Source organism: Grus americana, chromosome 4 (genome assembly GCF_028858705.1).
Source record: "Grus americana isolate bGruAme1 chromosome 4, bGruAme1.mat, whole genome shotgun sequence".
Lineage (NCBI taxonomy): Eukaryota > Metazoa > Chordata > Aves > Gruiformes > Gruidae > Grus > Grus americana.
The window spans coordinates 11,855,491-11,878,997 of NC_072855.1; the positions used below are offsets into that span (position 1 = coordinate 11,855,491).

The 23,507-nt window shown below is 38.3% G+C and overlaps 2 protein-coding genes across 4 annotated transcripts in view; one reads left to right on the forward strand and one right to left on the reverse strand.

Moving 5' to 3' along the window:
* Positions 1-2,735: 2,735 nt before the first annotated feature.
* On the reverse strand, positions 2,736-19,417 carry TRMT44 (tRNA methyltransferase 44 homolog). Its single transcript, XM_054823686.1, has 11 exons — positions 18,740-19,417; positions 17,452-17,569; positions 16,396-16,615; positions 15,082-15,150; positions 12,715-12,822; positions 11,533-11,604; positions 8,462-8,568; positions 7,589-7,772; positions 6,515-6,905; positions 5,464-5,580; positions 2,736-2,993 (listed from the first exon to the last, which is right to left on the reverse strand). Exons 1-11 carry the CDS (start codon positions 19,176-19,178, stop codon positions 2,761-2,763), a joined length of 2,058 nt encoding a protein of 685 aa, XP_054679661.1. The 5' UTR covers positions 19,179-19,417; the 3' UTR covers positions 2,736-2,760.
* Positions 19,417-23,507, forward strand: part of ACOX3 (acyl-CoA oxidase 3, pristanoyl) — a 39,953-nt gene continuing 35,862 nt past the window's right edge. For 2 of the 3 annotated variants that reach the window (XM_054823684.1, XM_054823685.1), the window contains exons 1-2: positions 19,417-19,690; positions 22,551-22,724. In XM_054823684.1, coding sequence (XP_054679659.1) covers positions 22,557-22,724 — 168 coding nt within the window. In that variant the 5' untranslated portion in view covers positions 19,417-19,690; positions 22,551-22,556. Of the gene's footprint in view, positions 19,691-22,550; positions 22,743-23,507 lie in introns of all 3 variants that reach the window. The other variant, XM_054823683.1, reaches the window with a different exon arrangement.

Consider the following 23,507-nt stretch of genomic DNA (forward strand, 5'->3'; position numbering starts at 1 on the left):
CTGTAGCTCATCTACAGATGAAAATAAAAAAATCTCTAGACTCCAGCGTTTCTGATTGCCGTCCGACATCTAATTTCTCTTTATATACTCACTCTTGTGAGGTACCTACAACAGCAAGTATTTTCCCTCTAGAAAACAGGCTTCAAATAAAGCCAAATTAAATAATGAGAGGTGATACTAATAAACTAAGGAGTAAAAGGACAGTGTCACCTGAAGGATTGAGACTTTATGCTTGAATCTCTTGTGGAGCAAGAGCTTTTTTATCAAGAGCGAAACTGATTCTTACCCCATATGAAGTACTACTTCATCCACTGCCAAAGCTGAATATTGTATTAATGCCATTTAAAGACTGTGGATCACAGAGAAAGCAACAAGATACAGAATTTAGATAAAGCAGAGCTATTTTATGCCTTCAGCAGTTACCTTCACATTTAAATGCAGAATTATATAAGGCTGGCATCTGGATGCAAAAACGTTCTCTTACCACTTCTCCAAACAACAGGGAAGTTTTGTAATTACAGGAGACTTGCTGGCTGGCTTGCCACCTGCGGTGATGCCAAACAGGAAGGGGAACAGCCGTCATGCATCTGACAGATCTGCATGCTGGTGAGCTCAGAAACAGTCTACACAAAGGAGGCAGTGTACTACAGTAACGCAGTGTGCTATGCTAGTTATCATAGCGTTGCACAAATAATGAAAAAGATAGTTTTAAAACTAATTCACTAGTCTTGTCATGTGTGTATTTGTGACTTCAATGAGTCAGGCAGGTATTTCATTCCCCATTTACTAGAAGGAAGGAAAAATAAAAACAAACCAACCTTCTTCCAGCTTCTTAACCCTGACTTCCTGCAAGCCCATCTGAGGGGCTCCACAGGTGGACTTTAACTAAGGAAATCACCTGTTTCAGGTCAAACACATCCTACCCCAAGGTGAATCATTAGGGAAGACACCTATGACTGGAAAAGAATTAAGTCTGGTTTTGCTTTTTGCACCATCTGGAAACAATCTCCATGTAGAGATAGCATTACCTTCATTATACAGGGGCCTCCTCCTCCTCCTCCAACATAGCAGTACGTTTACCACAGGAAATAAGCACTTCTTACTCTGCATGTAGCCAAAGGCTAACTGAAACAACATCATCACTTGATTACATGCAAGTTTATGCAGTTTCATGACTTTTCTCAACTCTTGTCCCCTCAATAAGCTAAATAATTTTCTAAGATTCTTACAATTTACACTATCAACTGTGTTCTCTTTCTGTGCTGCCCTGCTTCAGAGGGGCTGCAGTTCACGCTGCAGACCAGAGCCATGGGTGAAAGCTCAGAGCCCACCCCAGCTCAGGTTGGGGGCATACTGGATCCTGTGGTATGTGATCCACGAGGAAGGGGCTGCTGCAATTATCAGGGTCATTGTTCTCTGGCTCTTCCAGAAGCAGAAGAGAAATGTAAAGGGAGAAAGGGTTCCTTGCTCCTACCCCAACAGTGGATTTAGACCCTGCTTCCTCTGCAAGGAATAGACTGCAGCCTGTTGCCTTAAAGCTAGGGTGTGAGAAAAGTGGCTTCGGAACTATTTTAAAAGTCTCTTCAGTATCATCTTTCCTCTGCTTTGTCTTCAATTATTTCCCTCATTTGTTCTTCAGATTCCCCGGAGCAGAGCTCTCACAGGGCTTATTCCCTCTTACCCCATGACCTCATTGTCCTGCAGTCAGTTTCTATGTCATTGCTCTCCCCTCCACATTTCTTCTTTAATAAGGTATCCTTTTCTTTATTTATTAAATATTGCCCTTTCTTCAGCAGGATTTGGAATCAAAATCCATCTCAGTAGATCAGAGCAGAGTTCCCACACTATCAGTGTACAAGCTAGGCCAGAACCAACACAATTCCTTCTGTCAGCAGATACTGAACTTTACAAGTACTTAGCAGTTGGCATATAAATTATGACACTAATTCAATGACTGTCACTGAGTAATAATTAGGATTTTGGCTAAGTTAAACCTTTTAGAGAAAATAACAGGCTACCAAAGAAAATCATAACCTGCTGAATGTGCCAAGACATTCCTTTGTTATCCGATAAGCAGAAACCCTACCATTCCAATATTAAACACATTTTCTACTATTAACTCTTACTTTAAAAAAGGTCTAGAGAGCCCTAAAAACCTACATGTGAAGGCTTCCACAATAATTTCCCAGAAAGTTATTCTTCAAACCAACATTCATTTTGAATCAGCACAAAAAGGAAGGAAAGGAAGAGTAGGTCTGACCAAGAAAAGAAGGGTATCATGTAGTAGTACTCCACAGTAACATGGAGAAGAAGCTGCCAGGTCAGTACAGAGTGAAATATCTCCAATTTCTGACTCCTAAGAGCCAGTGTGTCATAAGAAACCATAAATCCTCCTGGAAAACGTGGAACAAAGCAGCTAATTTTCAGAGTCTGAAAATGCTGCATCATGTACATTTCATCTGATTGAGGATCATGAAAAGTGGCCTAGGCAATTAAGTTTTTAAACTTCTCTACTTTTACATGTTAGACAAGCCATGACAAAATCCAAAAGTATATACATACTTTACTATACATTTTTCATGTTAATAAAATTAAAAATTTAAAAATACAGGAGAACTTGTAAACCAACTGGAAAATAAGAGGCATAGGAATGGGGAAAAACCCCTCCGTATTGTACAGGTCTCCATGCACTAAGTAGTCCCGAAGTCAATCACAGATTCAGTTATGTACACAAGTTTAAACATAAGTGGCAGCATTTTATTAGTGTATATGTTTTTTCTTTTTAATAATCTGAGACTGCCTTAGCTCCTCAGTCCCATGAGCATATGGGCAAGATTCAGAAGGCAAAGAACAACCATCAGGATGATGAATGAAAAACCAACAGAGACGTGTTTTAAATGCTTCAGCTGAAAGGCGTCGTTTCACTTCAGGCTTAGTTTTCCTTGATGGTTTCTCTTTTCTCCAGTCACGAATATGAACTCTCCCATTTAGAACTAAGATTTAAAAGCAAACAAAAATGCATCTGTTAATAGACAGTCATGGGAATTATACTGGAAAAAATGCATAGTGACATTCTGTGAATGAAATATACATTCTCCGAATGGACCACTCAGGCAAAACCAAATGTGCTGTTTGTACAGAAATAGAAAGAAGTGCACACTAAACCAAGATAATATAGACACGGTCTAAAGAAGAATTGATTTATTTCCCTGTGAGATGTTTTACTGTGATGCTGAATAGTTTGAGGCACCTTTCTATCATCTTTGTAGAGGCTTGTTTGTTTAAATATAGCAGTTAGGATCATTTAGACTAAAATCCTCTGAATTTAGATTGTAAGTCCTGACAAAGAAGTTTCAACTTCAAGAACTGTAATCCTTCTTGTGTTCAAAACTATTACTCCATATTTAAAATGTGATTACCAGCAAAAATCTAGTAAGAGTCTTCTACTACTTTCACTACACAGAAATGCTATTGCAGGCAATGGTTCACTAACCCAAAAATATACTGCACCAAAGAGATGACAAGTATAATCCTTCATATGACTCAATAGTGAATTATCACTGGTTAATAAAGATTTGGCACTTTGGGTTTTTTAAATTCATTTGCTGTGTTAAGACCATAAACTGCACACGCACATTTGTGAATCTCAGTAAATTCCTTCAGTGTGAAACAAAACAGGATAAAAGTTAGTTAGTAAGAGAGAAGGAAAAATGTAGATGAAAGACAATGGTGAAAATTAGGAACTTCTAAGTTGCCATGCTCTATTTTCACATTCTGCTTCAATCATACCTTCTGTTTCACACACTTGTAGTTTGGAATAGTTAACTGATACCATTCCGCATTCTGATAATCGCTATTCAAAAGGTAATGAGTCTAGTGAAAGCTTAATATCACACATTCGGGCCTGGATGAATTCATCCCTCCAGGTTTCCTTGTGATACACAAACAGATCTGAACTCGTACAAAGCCAATCCAGAAGTGGGTTCAGCAAAGTTTTAAAATCTCTCTCAAAAGATGAAGAAAAATGAGCAGATATAGTGCTATTTATGATCAAGCCTATTTTCTTCTAGAAAATCAGTCCTGTATTGGACAAGATGCCTGATCAAAAGAAACTGCCACAAATCAGTTACTCTAAGCTCCTTCATATGTGTGTGTGTGTGCATGTGTACATACACGCATCTGTTTTCCATGCCTTTAAAAGGAAAATATTTCAGTAAAGATGACAAAAGAGCTGTAGCCATGTTCTTCTCTTCCCTCTTTGGCATGAGCAATGCCCTTCCAGACCACCTGTTGATAAAAGTCCCTTGTTACAGTGACATGCTACTGAAGGAAACAATCAGTCTCTACTGAAGCCCCAGGGACTCTCCATGTGATGTAAATTACTGAGAAAGATCTGGCCTTAATCCTAGTCATTCTTCAGAGGTAATGTGCAGACAGCATCCATGCCAAATTAAAATGCTCATTCCATTTAACAGGTTGTAAATCCATTCCACCTATCCCTAATGACAGGAAATCAAATTCAGACACATAATGAATGCAGTGTGACCAACTCTTTTCAATGGATGGTAATTCAAAAGGATTTCAGTATGGCTTCACATTTTATAACTGCCAAGTGTACAGAAAACTTTAGTGGATGCTAAACTTGGCTAAGTTAACCACTGGCAGCAACTAGATTGCATGCTCAAGATTCTTTGCCATGGATTAGTTATCAACATTTTACAGCTGATGTAGAATTGTTGGGACACAAGAAGTCAACACACTTCCAAATCTGAAGCAGCCTTAATACTGATAAAACCTTGAAGATCTTGCATTACTGCAAAGCTAGACCTTAATTTTGCAAAACCCCACGCTGACAAAAAACCAAAGAAACCCACACAAGACACACCACCACCACGTTACAACAGTGAAAAAAAGCCCCAAAACCAGCTTTTAACAAATGCAGCCAAGCACAGAAACTTGCTACTGAGTTCTTTCTGCCATGCTACCACAGGCTATATAAACACATCAAGCCTCACAGTTACAGGTTCTTATGGAGACTAGTTTTATTTTGTGTCAGCACTTACACTGTGGGGGCTTGGTAAGGCCAGACTAAGTCTGAGTTATGTGTTTGAGTGAACATGCTCTGCATTTCATGGCCCAAAGTCATCAATACTTTATAGGAAAAATAAAAATTCTAAGTCAAACAATAGCATCAAACTAGCCATTTTAACTAAAGGGTTGTCTTTTCAGATAGAGTCAGTCTAGAACACCACTTTGCTGATAGATGTCTTACCAATCTCATTCAAAAGAGTTTTACTAATAGTATTCTTGGAGCAATGGGCACATAAAGAATATTCAGTTTTCCACAAAGGTATAGAAAGCAGTTTAAAAACCATCACCATAGTAATTTTTCAGTTAACTGCATACAGAAGAGACAAAATAGATGACTAAACCAAAAAACCCCAACCAAACCCCCTTCATCACCTTCAAATACTTGATGATTGTTCTTGAGTAGTGTCTGCAGGCCTCCATATTCACTCTTTAGCCTTTTTAAAGTCTCTTTATTTAAGTGTTCTGCTACTTCTTTCAAGGAAAGGCTTTCTGCAATAAGTAATGGTGTAGCTATTAAAAATGTATATACATATATATATAAAATCCGAAAAAAAATTAACTTCTATAGAAATTAAAGATTATGAGCAGAATCTATGAATTATCTACCAGTATTGGAGCAACTTTGTACTCCTAATATCATGCATGATATATATTTTATACGTATATTGTCTGTAAAACAGCAGCTTTCATTCTGCTGGACTCAAGTCAGAATTTCCATAGCAAGACACATTTTTTATTTTCCCTGCTTCTTTTTTACAGTAGCATATAACCCTCATTGTGATAAGCACTGTTTACATGCATGCAGTTAGAGAGAATAGAGGAGAATGACTCAAGGGATCTCCTGTAACAGTAATGTATGACAAACTATAGCGAGTAAATAATAAAAATGGAGAGAGGAAAATGGAAAGATGGTAGTAGTGAGAACTAACTGAATGCTTATAAAATTAACAGTTACCTCTATTCTTTTTCTACCTAAGACTAAACTAAAAATTCCTAATCACATCATAACCAAATGGCACTTCAAAGCACTTATGCAATTCTTACAGAATCATAGCTAAATATTATGTGACTATCCAAAAGGAAATTAAATATTCTCCCCAAATAGATATAGAGTGTTCTATTTTGGTAAATCGGGAGGAGTTCTGGGTTTGGTTTGTTGGTTTTTTTAATAAAAATTGATTCTGTCCTAGTATTTAAGTATAGAGGGAAAAAAAACCCCACACCAATTTCAAAATACTCTTATATGCCTTATTTGCATCCTACTGTGCAATAAAACACAGCAGGAAAAAGTCTTTGATTGCTACTGTACTGTTCTTGGTATTTCCTAAAATGTATTTCACTTACTAAATGTACAAACATGTACATTCATTTGAAAAGACATCCTCTACCAGCAAAAGATAATGTAAAGGAAAGACAATCCCACCTCCTTGATTCCAGGTATTCGTATTTCCACCATACGTATTAGAACATGATTTTTGGGGGGGTGCATTTAACAGCAAGTTTGCCACATTGAGAACCACATCATCTACAAAATCCCGAGGGAGGGAAGCACAGTTTCTGATTTGTTCTACTTTTTCTCTGGGTTGAAATCCAGGCATCCAAATTGTAGCAGCAATCTCAGTCTCATTTTCAGGAAGTTCTGAGGCTGCTTCTTTGCATACACCATCAGAGTGATCCTTATGACTCAATCCAACTCTTCCGTTACACGTGACCACAGTACAGGTCTGACGATTATTTATATACTGTGTTATCTGCTTGTCAATTACAGCACGTTCTGTAGGTGGATATGTCCTATTTTTTCCAATAAGGCTTACCTATTTTAATAGAAACAGGTAAATCACTATTTACACAGAGTCCCAGACTTACACACAGTCCCGCAACCTGCACATGTCTTATGCAGGCTTCTAAATCTACCTACAGGAAATAGCCATTCAAAATCAATGCTCATTAACATCTGAGGGTATTTTAATTTTAGTTTTCAAATATTGGTGTCACAGAAGAAACCCAGTAATCAAACCATAATCCATCACACACAGATCAAAAAGATTGTTCCTGACCCTCAGATTATTTACAAAATGAAAGCTGGACACCTCTTCTTACTCTGAGAACATTTCACTTTGAATTTCACAGGACATGAAAAACAACAAAATTCAATAAAAATAAGCACCATAGGCAGCTGGAAAAATTAATGCAAAAAAAGTTTTGTAAATTTGCCATCCTGTAGGGTTGCATAAGAAACAACCATAAAATCTTCCATTCTTTCTTATCTTTAGGATTGTACCTATGACATCAAGAGCAGAATACCCAAGAAAACAAGAAGTATTTTTAGGCCCTCTTCGGAGCATATTGTCTCAAGTAATGCAACTGACTATAGTCTGATCTTACAACAGTAATAATGAAAAAACAATAATAATGAACAAACATCCATATGCTTCAGACAGCTAGCAGCTTTAAAACAAACAAAAAAAAGACAAAAGCCTACACAGTCCAAAATTACCCTCTTTGTTGACGGAATTCTAAGGCAATCTTCCTCCACATGAAAGCCACATACAAATCCCACTTGGGCAACAAAATCAAGATATTCTCTGTACTGAGTTTTCTTGCTTTGTCTTCGGCTGTATTTTCCATGGAAATCAAAGAAGCAACATGGCAGCACAAAGTAGCAGCATGAATAGGAAGACCTACAAGGATAACAAAACGCTGAATGGAAAGTTATTTCAGAGAACACACAAATTTAACAAATAACCCATCAGATAAAAGCAATAACGGAAATTTTTATTAAGTAACACAGCTTCATGAAATATTTATATGTTTCTCTTTCAGTAGATCTATTAGTATAATCAAAAATACTGTTTCACAAAGTATTTGCTATAGCAAATTATTGTGCCAACTTGGTTTGCAGGACTAAATCTCTAGATATTAAACTACTGCAGTTGGTTGTGAAGAGGACAACGGTTGAAGGAAAGGCAGAACCAACAGCAATTTGTATTAAAAAAACCCAAACACCACAAACAACAAAAAACCAAACAACAGATTCGTATCTAAAGAATAAAAATCAGTTCTGTTTTTTGAGCTTCAAAAGCAGAATGCTGTACTGAATTTTATAAGAAAGTAAATACTACATCTGTGCTTCTCCACAGGAACAGAAACATTTTGTAAAAATAATCAATCAGCATCAAAAGTAGCAAATCCTGCAAGGACAGCAGATGTGGCTGCAATAGTAACAGTTTGCATCTAGCCCACATAGGTAATTCTGTTCTGGTTTGTTTTTTGTTGTGGTTTGGGTTTTTTTGTTGTGGGGGGGTGTTTTTGTTTGGGTTTGTTTGTTTGTTTAATTCCCTCCCTCCCACTCCCTTCCCTCTGCAAATACCTAGCTGCAATTACAGGTATCCACGGTGTTAGTTCATCTGAATGGTTTCCTATAAGCCAGTCCGTATCTGGAAAAAGATGACTGTCACCTGGCACGATTGTAGATTCCTAAAAAAACAAACAATACATTAAGTGAAATTTATTACAGGTGTCTTAAAATGCATATTACTTGTTAATAAAGCACTAAGCAACAATATAGAACCATACAAGCTAACAAATAAGGTGAATGAGAACCACAGACACCAACAATGCTTTCCTCAATCTACATTTTTGCCAGGTAGTAATTTATAAGCTACAAAGAAGTAATATAGCAACAGCTACCAACAAATTATTTGTCAGAGTGGAATAACAATTCTGATTAAGATATCTGGCACCCTAAATATTTGTAAACAAATATCATACATTGAATTATGATTTCTTGCCATTCTCCTTCTGTCATGTGTATGTCTGGACTCAATTTTTCAGCGAGTCAATTTGCTGTGTCTTACAGTCCTAGAACTTGCACAGCAATTAATCAGAACACAGCTTCACTACTATCTTTTCTTTTTGCACAGCCTCTTCCCAAATCAAATCCTAATATATAGAACACCACTCTTCACACCCTGTCATTCACATATAACAAACCTAATCGAGCCTAACACTTTCCCTCTTGTTTATATTGCCATTCCATCCCTTTTCAAGTTGTGTCAAGACTACTTGAGGATACGTGCCAAATCAGGAGCAACAATAGGAAACAATAGGTTAGAGAAAGAAGGCTTCTTTGGTGGCCTTTAGAATAGTATTTTGTCTCATGGAAATTCAATATATATGGATTGAGGAGACATCAGCACAGAAGTCGTCCCACCACAATATTGACTCACAGAAGAGTTATTAGTCTCAAGAATACCCTATCCTGATATTCTAAAAAACAAAAGACAATAAACAAAGCAAAAAAACAAGACCAACCACCAAACAGGATGAATTCTTCATACAGGTTAAATATTAAAAGTTCTGGAGTGCCTTTAATGTTTGTGTCTCACACACACGTTTTCTTACCTTGAATTAAGTTTAGCAAAGAAAGTAGTTAAAGATGTTGATAATATGAAAGTACATACTCTTCTCTAAAAATGTGTATGACTCAAAATAATTATTGGGCGGGTTTCAAAAAAAAGTTTTAAATTTGAATCTCCACAGACCTTTAGGAAAAGTCCTGAAAATGATGCCCATGCTCTGTTTTTATATACAAAATGCATGTTTTATGAGCTCAAAATTCACATGAATATGCAAAGTAGTATCTGTATAGGAATTAAAACACCCCACAACCATAACGCTTATTAGGGAATTTCAGAAGACTGACTACCTCTATTACATCCCAGTTCTCCTCTTCAGAAAGCACTGTGTTAGGTGTTTTAAGTATTACTGTTCACTTTAAAATACTCAATCTCTGACCATTTGTAGTTATGTATATATATTTCTAGGTAATATATGTAACAAATTTCTTTTTGGCAGGTTAGTAGATGTTCAACCAAGTGCTTGATAAGTGTTTTCTTATGGTTGATTAAACAAGTTACTCCTACATTACATTTCAGTTTTGATCATTCCATTTAGGCATAGGATGAATTATCAGTGCCACACTCCACATTTTGACAGTCACCCATAATCAAATTTGCATTCACCATGTCTGACAGCAGCTTGGCAATGCAGAGTGCCACCTGTTACATTCATTTATATTGTTAGTATTGGCACTGAATGTCACAGATGGCAATATTCATCCTGCAACTCATGTTTTAAGTAAAGATCAAAACAAAATTAGCTTTGAGGGTAACAAAAGGCTGTGAGCAGGTGCTTTCTCCTTGGGTGGCTCCTGTAGCTACAAGAGCCTTGCAAAATCATTTCACTCTTCCCGTCCGTTATCTAACTCCTTCCCACATAAATTAGTACTTTCCTTATATGCATATTTTGGATATTTTTATTGTTTCTGTCTGTCTTTTTTAAGTGGTCTCTGTGAATATTTTTTTTCTTTTAAAAAAGACAAATAAAACCCATCCTTTTCTATTTTGTTCCCTCATGCTGCAGAGAGGGACAGCTGATGCTCAGAAGTTTCCTTATGAGTCAGGAAATCTGAGAAACTGTAAACGGCCAGACCTTAACATGAAATGAATATACAAAATGCAAAGATTTCCACAATACAGAAACATGGGCAGAAAAGGGAATATATAACATGAAAGGAAAAAAAGACAATGCTGTTTGGTATGATCAGAAGTGACTTAATATAGTACAACAGGAACTAAAACTACTAGAGAATAACTACGGCAAAATAACGTATTGGAAGCTGACAATTTTTGAGAGAACAGGGGGAGATATTTTAGGAGTCTAGAGAGTAAGAAAGCAGGAACGCCTCACCTCCAAAAGGCAACTGTTCATCAGTGCCGCACTTTCAGGAGTATCAGACCAAGAACAGCTGGAGTTAAAGAGAATGTTCCTGTGCTCGAATTGTTCCTGTTCTCATAAAAATGCTAATGTGGAACTTGAAATATAATCCCCCTTTCAGACTCATTTTCCTGTTCCTTTTTTTTTGAAGGCTATTATTGCAATTACTTACCACAAGGTCAGTACAGCAGAGGATTGTCTCCTTTGTGGTTCAACAACAATTTTGTCCCCGAAACATCACATAGCACTAGAAGGTCAGAATCACTTTCAAGAATAAACTACTCACAGCTCTGGATACCAATATCTTTTATGAGGTACCGCAGTGCAAATAAAGCTGCTTAATATTGGTCTTCCCATAAAATCAAAGATTTTTCATGGTGTGCATGTCTGTACATGCAGTATGAAATCATGCTAGTCTTCTCAGCTGAAAAATAAGTTGCAAATATGCAAGAGTATGATACAGCACTGCTCTCATAATCCCTTTTACAACTTACTTTATAGCCCCACAAGACATACAGGTGGCATCATACCAAACCCATAGATCACTTTAGACAATTGTCTGTAACCCAGTATGTTTGATTACATTTGCATCAATACAAATGAAGTAATGAACAAATGAATAAAGTTACAAATCAGTAAGATTGACATACATTTGCATAATACCTCTAAACGAGTTTCTGGTCCATACATGTCCCATATTTTTCTTCTCCTGACATCAATTCCTCTACCTGAATGCTGAAATATTTGAACAGCAAAAAAAGTATTATTTTTAAGTATTATTTTTAGCAGAAATTGTCAAACAGGCTTACTAAATGCACATATTAACATTGATTATTTCATTGGAGTCCAAGCACACTTTTCCCTGTGTGAACTGATGGGAAAAGGAAATAGGACTGGAAATTAAAGAAATAAAGAATGTGTATGTAATTGTATTTGAACTTCAAGAACCCTGTGCAGAACTAACCAAAATCAATTACTAAAAAAGTCTCATAAAACTCTCACAAACATGATTTTTGACAGTCAACAATGTTTGTCAGTGCTACAGCAGTGATGACCTAATGATGTACGAAAAGAAATGTCTACGGGGAAAACAACATCTTGTATTAGATCAATATTTTCTGGCCACACAAGGATAAACAGCTTGTGTCAGGTCAACTTGGACTTTTTCCCCCTCCCAATGACATCTACTGATGTAACATGAGACTATTAAATTCCTCTACAAATTTTACCATGTTCTCTCAAAAGTGGAAAAGAGGTTTCTGAAACAGACAGACCCAACTTCATCGGGTTCTGGTCAATCTCACTGACCTTTTCTGTTGTTTCAGAAACTATGCCTCAAGAAACTGAACATTTTCACTCCCAAAAGCACAGTATGTTGTTAGGCATTTTCACAATTAACAAATCCCAGGATGTTTTTAAAGATATAGAAAAACATTTTCAGGACATGAAAGTAGAATTCAACTTCAATAAAATAAGTTTGTGAAAAACATCTCATTTAAAGGCTCTTGTGGAAGAATCTCTGTGTTAAGATTCCCCATTCCTTTTTGCTTTGCCTACAGCATAACTAAATTACACCATTACTTTTTCTTTTCCCCTCTTAGTTTCTTACCTCAGAAAAATAGCCTTCAATTGAAATGAAATGTGCTCATAAAAACAGATAAATAAGTGGAAGGTTTCTATAGCTCTGCTAGGACTTTTTCCTGGTAGCTAGAGTGACAAAATCCTATTTTAGCAACATGAATTAACTGAGTTTTGGCTATCTGCATGCCGGATAAAAGGAAAGCATAACAAGAATATTGACTATGTCTATTTTTTAATTATTATTTAAACAAGCACTCTATTTACCCCTTCATTGTTTAGAATATGAACGAGTAGACCATTTCCACATCCAAGGTCTACAAATGACTGTTTCTTGGTCAACCCTTTTTCCTTTCTCTCTTCTTCCCAAAGAACCTAAGACAAGAAAAGAAAACATTTTAGACTTCTGCTCTCAAGTTTTCCTGTAAGAAAGCAGCAAAGGTTAATGGAAATGAAAGGAGAAAGCTAGGAAATGGGAGATGTGACAGAAGACACCCCTGTACTCACAGAGAGAATAACTTGAGAGGAGGAAAACAACAACACTAAAACTGTTTATGGAGAGGGGCAGGAATTCTGTTGCAAAACATTAATCATTTTTTTAAGTGCTAAGCACATCCTCCACTGCCTTCTGAGTCACTGGAAGTTGAAATTAATCAAAGCTATACAACGCTGGGCTACAGTGAGCATAAATGTATAACAGGTTGTTAAAATGAAGGGTACAAGAGATGACCAGAGGAAGCAAGGGAAATAGTAGCAAGTAAACTTCAATAAACTTCCCTGCTTTGTACATAAGTAGTTACTTTTACATAGTTATGTAATTCATAATTAGTTATTAATTGGATGTTTGTCTGCAGGGCATGGATTAGTGTCTATCATTGTCAAACTCTTTTTCCTTCAATGAGAAGCTACAGAGCACACATTCATCAACTCTGCACACATTTTTTACTATAACTAACAAATCATCGAGAGTATTTAACAGCAAAAATCAGTATTTCTAACATTGCTGCTTGTTAATTTGCCGGTTTTGCTAGAGGGAAATAAGAGGTAGAGAATCCATGAGATTATCAGGCTGTGTTTACATCTTTAAATGTACCAATCATTGCACTTCTGCACTCCAGGCTGTATTCCAGAAATCCCTAATCATCTCCTACGCAGATCACACCTATCCTCCATCCCCTGCCGAGTTTCTCACGATACAAACTGAATAGCTACTTCTTTGGGCTTGTGCCTAGACAGCTGGCGACCCTAATATGACTGCAGAGTAAAATGAGGTCAGATGCCCCTCCTCACATCATAATCAATGTAGATGCTGTAAAACCATAAAAATTTAACACTGGACCTACCTTCTCTTAACCACCTGTTTACATACTTCTAAATAATGACATATACTATCATACAGATATCTGAAAATTTGGCAAGGAGGTTAGGTTATTAATACCATATCTTAAGCTTTCATTTATGTAAGCCAGTTATTAGATGACTTTAATAACTTTTTGAAAAGTACTGCTATGTCAGTTTTAGCTACTGCTAAAACACATTATCACTGTAAACTAACGTACCTTTACGTAAAAATGTGCAAAACATTTTCAAGAGTGTCATTACTCTGCCACTCACATGGCTACAACTATTTTAATTCCTAACATACAGGACCTAATTTTCAACATGTAGCGTTATCATGGTGGTAAAAATGGTACAAAATAAGTCTATTATATAGCTCTTCCCACAAGCCAGTATCATAGAATAGTTCAGATTCTTATACTGGTAGGTGCCTTAGAAAACTGCACCAAGCATTTATGTGCGTTCCGAGCATCTACAGTTGGTCTTACTGCATTTGAAGATGGGATTTGAGCATAATTTTTATCAGGGAAAGGCAAAGCAGTGAAAAACCTTTAGCATAAAATTAACAAGTCATAGAAATATTTATAAAACATAGCTTCTAATCTCCAAATCCATCCGTCTAATCAGTATTTTTTTGCTACATCAGCGCTTTTCACTTTATCACTTTAAAAACTCAGAAACATCTTGTCCATGTAGGTCATAAACGTCCTGTGACAGAGAACTGCAGATCTTCATCATATCTTCACAAAAAGTTTTAGTATCCCTCTAAACTTAATTCTCATTCTTATTGTACTGATTTTTGTGGTATAGGGCAGTATAAAAAACAAATTTATTTTCCCTTTGCTTTGTCACATTAATCTTTTTTCCAATTCTGTTACAAAATGCTTACCTTCTGTAATCACTTATTATACGTAAATCCCTGAAATGCTGTTGAGACTACTACCGAAGAAGATCAGAATACAAACACAACTTGAATAGGGTTATAGAAATGAATTTCACTTCCAGTTTAAGTTACGCTTGAAAACATTGTAATAAGAACTTTGTCTCTCTGCTTAAAGGAGAGCAAAAGCAAAAAACCCCACCCAACAACAACAAAAACACAACCCCAAACCACAAAAACCCCACACCCTTTCTCCTACCCCCTTCCTTTTGCCTTGTACGTCTGTAAGAACTTCAGGTCATTATATTTTAAAGAATGTAATAACTATAAAATGAAAATACTGATTTTGTTTAGAGAGCTTCTATTATTAGGAACTAGAACCTCATAGAATATCATTAGGCAAAGCAGTTCCCTACCAGCAAGTAACTGGCAATGGCAACATCTTCATAAACAAATTTCTCAGGATCTGTCACTTCAGGCCACACCTTTAGAAAAAAAATAGAGAAAAAATATTTCCCATACCATCTGAAATTACTTCAAAAAGTGCTCAGAGTCATCTTCAATAGGTTTCTGCACTTCACAAATCTTGCATTTCAACCTTATTAAAAGCATACACAAAGAATGTAAATAAAGACCATTTGATTTTGTGAGTCACACAAAAGAATAAGGGCATAAAGAATGTCTGCTGTCATCCAATCAATAAAGTTTCCAAGAACATTATGGCTCCATATGTGCAGCTCACAAGTAAATTGCTGCATCTGCTCTGTAATAGAGCACACAACCTTTTGCTTAACTGTCTCAGAAGAAAAATTATTCCCGTTACATGCAACATTGATAACATGAGCATTTGTAAATTTATTTTCACAATGTAACAGGCATAGAATTATCCTGGCATGACAGAACACAAAGAATAAAAATCTGAAGTAGGAAGATAGAAAGTGGAAGTATTATCCCTATTTTGTAAATGAGGAATTGAAACAACAATTAAAATGCTCAACATGACACTAAGTCTACTGCAGAGCAAAAGACTGAACCATTACCCTACCCACAAGTCCAATTTTCCTCTCAAATATATCCTTCTATTAATACAGAAATAGCAATAGTAAAACCTCTCAACATTTTTGCAATACGTTGTACAAAAGCATTTCCTAATTTTTTTTGCTTGTAGCTAGAGTCTGGTGTATAAGGATATAGGTATTACTTCACACAACACTTAAGATCATTATCATTTTTCAAGATACCCAGGATAAAACAATACAACATTGCCCCTCTAACTCAGAAAGACATATTAATATTGGATCTACATTTAAAAAGAGTAATAGGAAATTTAACCTGCTTACTAACCAGTGTTGTTTCCAGACTCTTTCAGGTTTTGGAGAAGGTAGTACTTTATTTATGCCTTCTAGTGTGGACGACTTAGTATTTACATCCACTGACCCACTGTTTACTTCTTATTTGAAGGCAAACATTCTGCAAAGTATTTAACTCCTCCAGATATTTAGTGTGAATTTGGGTCCAAATCTTGCTTTTCCAGTTCAGTTCTAAATTGTTTGTTTCCCACATACACAAAAAAACAAATCAAAACCACCAAACAATAAAACATACCTTTCAATTAAATTGCTGCTTTTATTAAAAAAAGAATCCAGTAAAAGAAGCAGTTTCACTAAACAAACAACAACAAAAACAATGATAGGAAAGCATGTTATTACTGCATTTACTGCCAAACTTACCTTTACCATCTCTTTGTATTTTTCTTTAAGCTCTTGATAAACTTTGCTGTATTTTGCTACAGAAATGAGTGAGAGCGTACTTTTAAACTCACTGGGCTTTTGCTCCACAGACCACTTCGCCAGTTTGGACAAAAGCTCATTTCCAAGCCATGCTAGTTTGGGGTACGCAATTCCATCTGAAAACCAATGTTCTGGAAATGGAGTTACAATAGACACAGACCTTTAAAAAGAAAATAAAAATTTTATATAAATGCGGTGTATTGCATTACCTCAGCTACCTCAAAAAAAAAGAGAAAAGAATGATGAAGTTGAAAAAAAGCAGCAGCTCAGAGGTGTAAAGGTTGACTGGGTAATAAGGAAATACCTAATATGCACACAAAAAAAAGGACAATAAAACAGTGAAGTTATTGAATGACGGAACAGTCTCCCCTGAATTTTGTTAGCTCATTATATGCCACTTCAAACCCTGTATATGAGAGTCCATGCTACATTTAACACAATGACTCGCATATGATGAACAACCCAGTTTAGCAATATAACCAAAGACTAACTAGTAAAAGTGAATTCATGAAATTCATGAAAAGAACAGGAAAATTTAGGAGGAAAATATATCAGTTGGCACCTTTCATTATTTCATCATCTGTAACTTTATTTAAATTTCATTAGAGCTCTACCCTCAGATGCTCCGGTCTACATTTCAATGACTGAAGCTCAGTTGGTTCCAAAGAGCAATTCCAATTTGACTCTCAACCTTACTAATATCCACAGAACCTGACCCCTCTCACAGGCACAGAATACACATACTTTTTCTAGACCACACACAAGTACAGTCAATGTATACATGCAAAGTTGAAACAGATTTGTTTTGTGTTGATTTGGGTATTGTAGATGTTTCATTTTTAACTGAACACTATGCACTAAGATCACACCACTACTGTCATTTACTAATCAAGCAGGAAATTATGCAAACCAAATCGCCTAGACAGCAATACTAAAACATGGTGCAATCCTTGCAATAACTCAGGGTTTGCCTCCTCTCTCACTCCCAGCACTTACCATTCCTCCTCTTTCATGTGCTTAAGTTGAATTTGATAAATATTGCACTTTTTAATCTGGTATTTTCCTTCACTGTTTTCCTCCAGAGGCAGAAAGGTCACGGTTCCATTGTAAACATCTGGAAAGATATGTAAATAGTGATATAATATTCCATGGTGCTAATCAGGATGGTTAGCACCAAAATTGTTTTGGTCTCCTTACTATGTTAAGTGCAAACCAGTGAGGCAAGATCTAAGACAACACAGGAAGAACCACAATGCTAAGAACAGATCTGTTTCTCAGTGTGCCTGAGATCCAAAGCTACTGAACTGTTTGAAGTCTCAAAATTTAGCAATCCGCTGCATGTTTCCAAAATATCCAAGGCAGACCAGTAAGGTTTAAAGAAAATGAATAGCCTAACTATTTTAATAAAGTGAAAGCTTGACAATGAGATTTTTCTAGCACAGAACTGCTGTTTTCCCCTACCCCACAGTAAATCCATAATCCTGGGAAGCACATTCCAAATTAATAGAGATTTACATATCACGGAAAAGAAAAAAACCCAAAAAAGAGTCAAGCTTCATTTTTTAAGCAAGACTAAACCGTAACAAAGTCAACATAAACAGTTCAACTTGGCCTAGCAGGTGCCACAGCTGCCTACTTTTTCTTCCTTAACTCTGCATTCTCAAAGGACACCGTCACTCCTTACAAGCCCATAATTAGGTTTGCACTACAAGCAGTGTTTTTGGGTGGGCAGCTTACTCACAACAGAAGCTTGTATGATGACAGTCCTTCTTGCCTCTTCTTTTTAAGGTAGACAAAAAGATGACCCATTTTCTATACCTCTTCCTCGGGAGCGGGGTGCTTGGCTTCCCTACGTGCTCTTCCCCTCTCAACAGTCCTTAGACATGACACATTACCTCTTTGCCCTACTGTGCTTTCCTAAGGTTGACGGAGGGGTTGCTTAAACCACTCCTACAGGTGTTTGACCTCTATAATTTGTATTTCAACTGCTGATACTTCCTAGCACAACAACAAAAGATAAAAATAAAATATAAGTTCTAAGCACCCCATAAGGACAAAAATCCACTGGCACTCGCACAAACAGGGGGGAAACAAACAAACAAACCCAAACAAAAAAAAACCCGGTATTTATCTCATTTGCGACAGTCTCGGATGGGACAGGTCTGCAAGAGACGCAGCAGCCCCAAACGCTGCGCTCCGGCGGGCACTCCCGCCGCCCCCACGCAGGAGCTGCGGCCCGACATCCCGCCCTCTCCCACCGCCTCGGGCCCGAGCTCCCGCTCACCTTGGACCACCAGCTCCTTCGTCGGCGGGGCGGCCGGGTCGACAGGCCGTCCCCGAGGTAGCAGCGTCCTCAGCACGGCGCGGAGCTCGGGGCGGAGGCCCGGCCCGGCCCAGGGCGTGAGAGGCGGCGGCAGGTGCCCGTGCCCCGCCGGCAGCTGGCCGCACACCTCCCTCCAGAGCCGGCCCAGCTCCGGAGCCCCGGCAGACGCCGCTCCCCCATCCTGCATCCCGCCGCTCCCGCCTCCCCACACGGCGGCGAGGTGGGGAGATGCTTCCCCGCCCTCCCCCGGCGGCACCGGCCCCTCCGCCTCGATGGCGGCGCCGCACAGCCGCCTGTTGGCCACCTGCGGCTTCTCCAGCCAGACGCGCACCGCCGCCCAGAAGCCGTGAGGCAGCGCGGCGCCGCCATCCCGCACGGCCACCGTCCCCACCAGCCCCATGGCCGCCCCGCTACTGCCACCGCCGCCGCGCAGGGGGAGGAGGCGGGGCGCGTCGCAGGCTGTTCTCGTCAGTTCCTGAGGCGGGGACGGCGGCGGCTGCCGGTGCGTATCGCGTCCCTTCGCCCTCGGCAGGGGCTTGGAAGCCCCAAGGGACGCGGCCGCGGGCTATCCGCCTCACGGCACAACGGCCGCGGCCGGCGGGAAGCGCCGCCTGTCAGCCCTCCCCGGGGAGCCGCACCTGCCGCTGTGCGGGGCGCGGTGAGAAGCTGCTGCGGTCCGTACTGCAGCTGAAAAGTACGGGGTACCGCCTGCTCCCAGAACCAAGTGCAGGCTGGAGGATTTTTACCCTGTTTACAGCTTCTGTCTGAGGAAGACGGGACTGTATTGTTGGGACAGCGGCTACGGCACCTCAGCGCAGAAACGCCTCTCTGAAAGCGGACTCAAAACCGGGAACGCTGACTGACAACCTGGCAGACCCCCAGCTGCCTGGCTCTTCAGGGAAACAAATCGCGGTACATTTTTTTGTAGTAAAACCCAGTACATTACGTAGCCTTTTTTCTCCTCCGATCAGAAACAAGTCCCCGCCCTGAATTTAGGCAACTCAAATAGCGGTTTTGCCGTGAAATCTCAAAGGCCTCCTTTAAGAAGTGGTTTACTTCCCTGCGTTTAACCTCTCCTGTGTTGTCTTTCTCTAGGCAACTGCCATTACTGGCTTTTCATTTTATTTTCTAGTGGCTCTGCACGTGCAGAAACTTGGTGTTTCTGACAGAATAAGAGTACAGTATCGTTATTCTTGACAGCTACCAAGTGTCTGGGCTGTCATTATGCAAGATAATACGCTGCAAACTGAAATATTCCTTTGTGATTTGCATACCATAGTTGTGAATTTGAGTTACTAGCAGGAGCACCTTCCACATAAAAAGGTTTTTCAACTTGGAGTATCTCAGTGAAACTGCAGCAGTTCTCAGCAAGTTGAAAATAATGTGTGTTATTTTTTACTGCCACATCCACGTGCGGATTTCGAAATCTCGGTGCAAGGCAGAAATTAACACTGAGGTTATTCCTTAGGGCAGTCCTTTGTTAAGTTCCTGCCTGGTTTGTTTTCCTAATTAGTTTTGAAACTGTTTGCTTGGAACCAAATTATATTAAAACACTGTGAAGACGGAGAAATTATAATCTTTTTCTTTGAAGTACAGGACCTTTTTTTATGAATGCTTAGGTTTTCTAATTTAAGCAATCTCATTGACTTGCAATGTAAATAAAGTTAGATGCAATAACTGCGGTATTTTGATGTAAAATTTTTCTCTGTTCTGAGCCAGAAGCCTTGAACTTCTGCCTGATTTAACTGTTTTCCAGTTAGAGGAGTAATGTCTGTTTGTTTGGCTTCAGGTTGAAATGCTCTTTCTACATGCCTTTTTTTTTCTCCCTCTCTTTTCTTTCCAAACCTGTTGCTCAATACTGGAACTGCACCTTCCTAGAACTGATTTGGAAGCCCCATGCAGAAATGGTGTCCTGCAGTCCTCTTCTACTATGTCTATTCTGTCCAGAACTAGAAGATGACCCCTGTAAGAGAATTAGGTTGAAAGAAAAGAAATGTAACAAGGAAATGTATCAAGATGATGAGGAAAAAAAGCATAACACAGATCTCTGCCATCTGCATGAAATATCAGAAATTGCTGGGTGTTATATGAGCAGGTAGCAGCAGAGGGAACTCCGACATCTGCTTCTGGAAGCAGACAAGGCATAAGTGTTTAGTCTTTGGGCCAAGTTCTCACACAAAGCGAGATTCCCCTTCTCTCCAAAACCAGTGCGGTTGTACCTACTGATAGTGAATTCCTGCTGGTTCTGTGAAATTTTGCAATGCACTTGCATGGCCCATAGATACAACAAAATGCCAGGAGATTTCATGGGGCCTTACTGCTTTTGATCATGTACACAAGAGTCTGAGGTCAACTCAGCACAGAAAAAAGTGTATTCAGAAAAAATGTTTAGTGGGACGACAGACTAAAAATGTTATAAGCCACCACATAATAGAAACAAAAAATTAAACTTAAGGGAAGAAAGAAGGAAAAGTGAAGTTTAAGTGTGTTTGCAAAGTTCATGCTTTGTATTATTTTAAATTTATTCTTGAGTATGACAATATGACACTTAAGTGCATACCTATGTGCTTACAGTTTTCCAAAACTGCATCAGCCATGTAGAAGAAAAGCCCTGTAGTTTTGTGTGTTTTGTAGAAGTCACTACTGTGATAGTTTTATCTGACTTCATTTATGCAGGTTTAATCTGTACCTTTTATAGACCCATTGCAGACAGGGCTTCCTGCTTGTCCCATTCGCCTGTTCTCTTCCAGTCAATGTCTGTGATGGAGAGCGTGTTGATGTTGTTCTAGTCTCACAATTTGAAATGTTCATCATATCAAAGCAATGGAATAGCATACAGGGCTGTTGGTGTTTATGCTTCCCCTGTGTAAAGCCACCTATTTGTTTCTGCACCATACTCCTAATGGCCTGGGCAGATATACCCAGGTGGCATAGTGCTCACATAGCCAAGTGGATCTACCGGAGCTAACCCAATTCATAAATTACCTATGTCTTTAACAAGACATAAATTAGGCAGAGGAGATGCAAATGTGCAGAATTTTGCAGAAATTTGTTTCTTACAATTGGTGTACATGAAATAAAGGTTTTATTACCCATTTATTCTTACATATATTCAACCAGTGGAAGACAAGGGAAGAGTTCCTACCGTTTCCCTGATGTCTTCTGTCTCACGTCTCACAAACAACAGCTCATCACTTCAGTTATACAAACAAACCTTAACATATAACCAACATGCCATTTAGTTAAAAGTTGTTTAAATGTTAACTACTAATGTGGAGATAATATAGGCATCTCCTGCATTTGAACAGGGCTTTGTATGCATGTTTGGGTGCTTTAATATTTTATTATTTTGCATTTAACTTAGAAGCGAGGTAACAATTATTCACATTATGTTATTTAAGACATGTTACTTTCTTGCCTGGATCTTTTATCTCACACACCCCCTCCCCTTTCTTATGCAATATTAGCCAATGGTGTCCCTGTTTCATATTTTGCTTATTTTAAAAGGTTTAGCTCATATTTTAATAGCAAAGACTCTGTAATTCATTTACATTTGATCAAAGGCATTTTTTTCTTCTTAGCTTGTACCAAGCCAATTGAATTAGAAAAATGGAAGGGCAAGCTTTTAGTTGGCTCTACACTGCTGCACTCATACATTTTTGAACTCTATGGATTTAATTAACAACCCTTTTGGTTTCTTTTTGTTATTAAAAATTAGACATATGCGGTGCTTCAGTTCGTTATGTATCTTTTCTTGTTTGGTACGGTTTAGCTAACAATGGCATCCACACCGAATCTGAAAGAAGCCACTGGCAACCAAAGTTCATGGGATACCTTGCTACCAGATTTCCCTAAAGGACCGCTTTGCAAATATCGTAAGAAAGCTTCCTTCAACTGGAAGGAGATGGCAGTGTTAGTAGATGGTGAAGATATCATCCAGCTTAAGGTAAAGTTTGCAAGAATTGTAAGTACGTTTTAGTTTTGGAGATAGTAGAAGCAAGTATGTGATTTTCAAAGGGAGAGTATTTACTGTAATAATACTCTGTACGTATACAGCATGAAGAAATTGGTTTTGCACATCCAATTTTCAGAACAGAACTGAACTTTTAAGCATCCTACTGTGCTGTCTTGTAAGGGTTATTTCATTACTGATCATCAGTACAGGGGAGACCATCAGGTGCTACATTACAGAACTCTAGTGTTCATTTCAAACTGAGAAAGAACTATATTCTACCATATTTCTTTACTGTAATGTTTGCATTAAATCATATATTTCATGGTTTTACAATGCGCTTAAGCTGAGCTAAGTTCATGCCACTGTTAAACATAGTATTTCTGTCTGTCTTTGACCTGATGTAATTTTCTATGATCTTCTGTGCTTGCATTAATGCTTATGTGGCATTAATGTGGACATTATGCCACATAAGCATGTCTACATAACATTATGTAGACATCTGTGGACAGATTAGCATGCCTACATTGCTGAAAGTTAACCCTACCAAAAAAGAAGATTAATTGCGGCACAAGAGATGATGTGAGAATGCATGATTTGGAGAGGGAGGAGGAGGAGACAGAACTGGCTTTTTTGAAGATGGTAAAGGTTTACATAGATTTAAGTTAATCTTGAACATTCATCATAATTACTAAAATCTTAGGTGAATCAGAGAAACCAAAAATTCCTTGTTCTGCATCTGACTAATATACTTAAGAGCAAAGAAAAAACACAGTG

Excerpts from the sequence above, each read along its gene's own strand:
- TRMT44 (XM_054823686.1), bottom strand. The coding sequence starts at position 19,178 with ATGGGGCTGGTGGGGACGGTGGCCGTGCGGGATGGCGGCGCCGCGCTG. Across the intron at positions 16,616-17,451 it reads CACATGAAAGAGGAGGAATG|GTCTGTGTCTATTGTAACTC; the intron begins GTAAGTGCTGGG and ends TTCTTTTTAAAG. Across the intron at positions 6,906-7,588 it reads GAATTCCGTCAACAAAGAGG|GTAAGCCTTATTGGAAAAAA; the intron begins GTAATTTTGGAC and ends CTATTAAAATAG.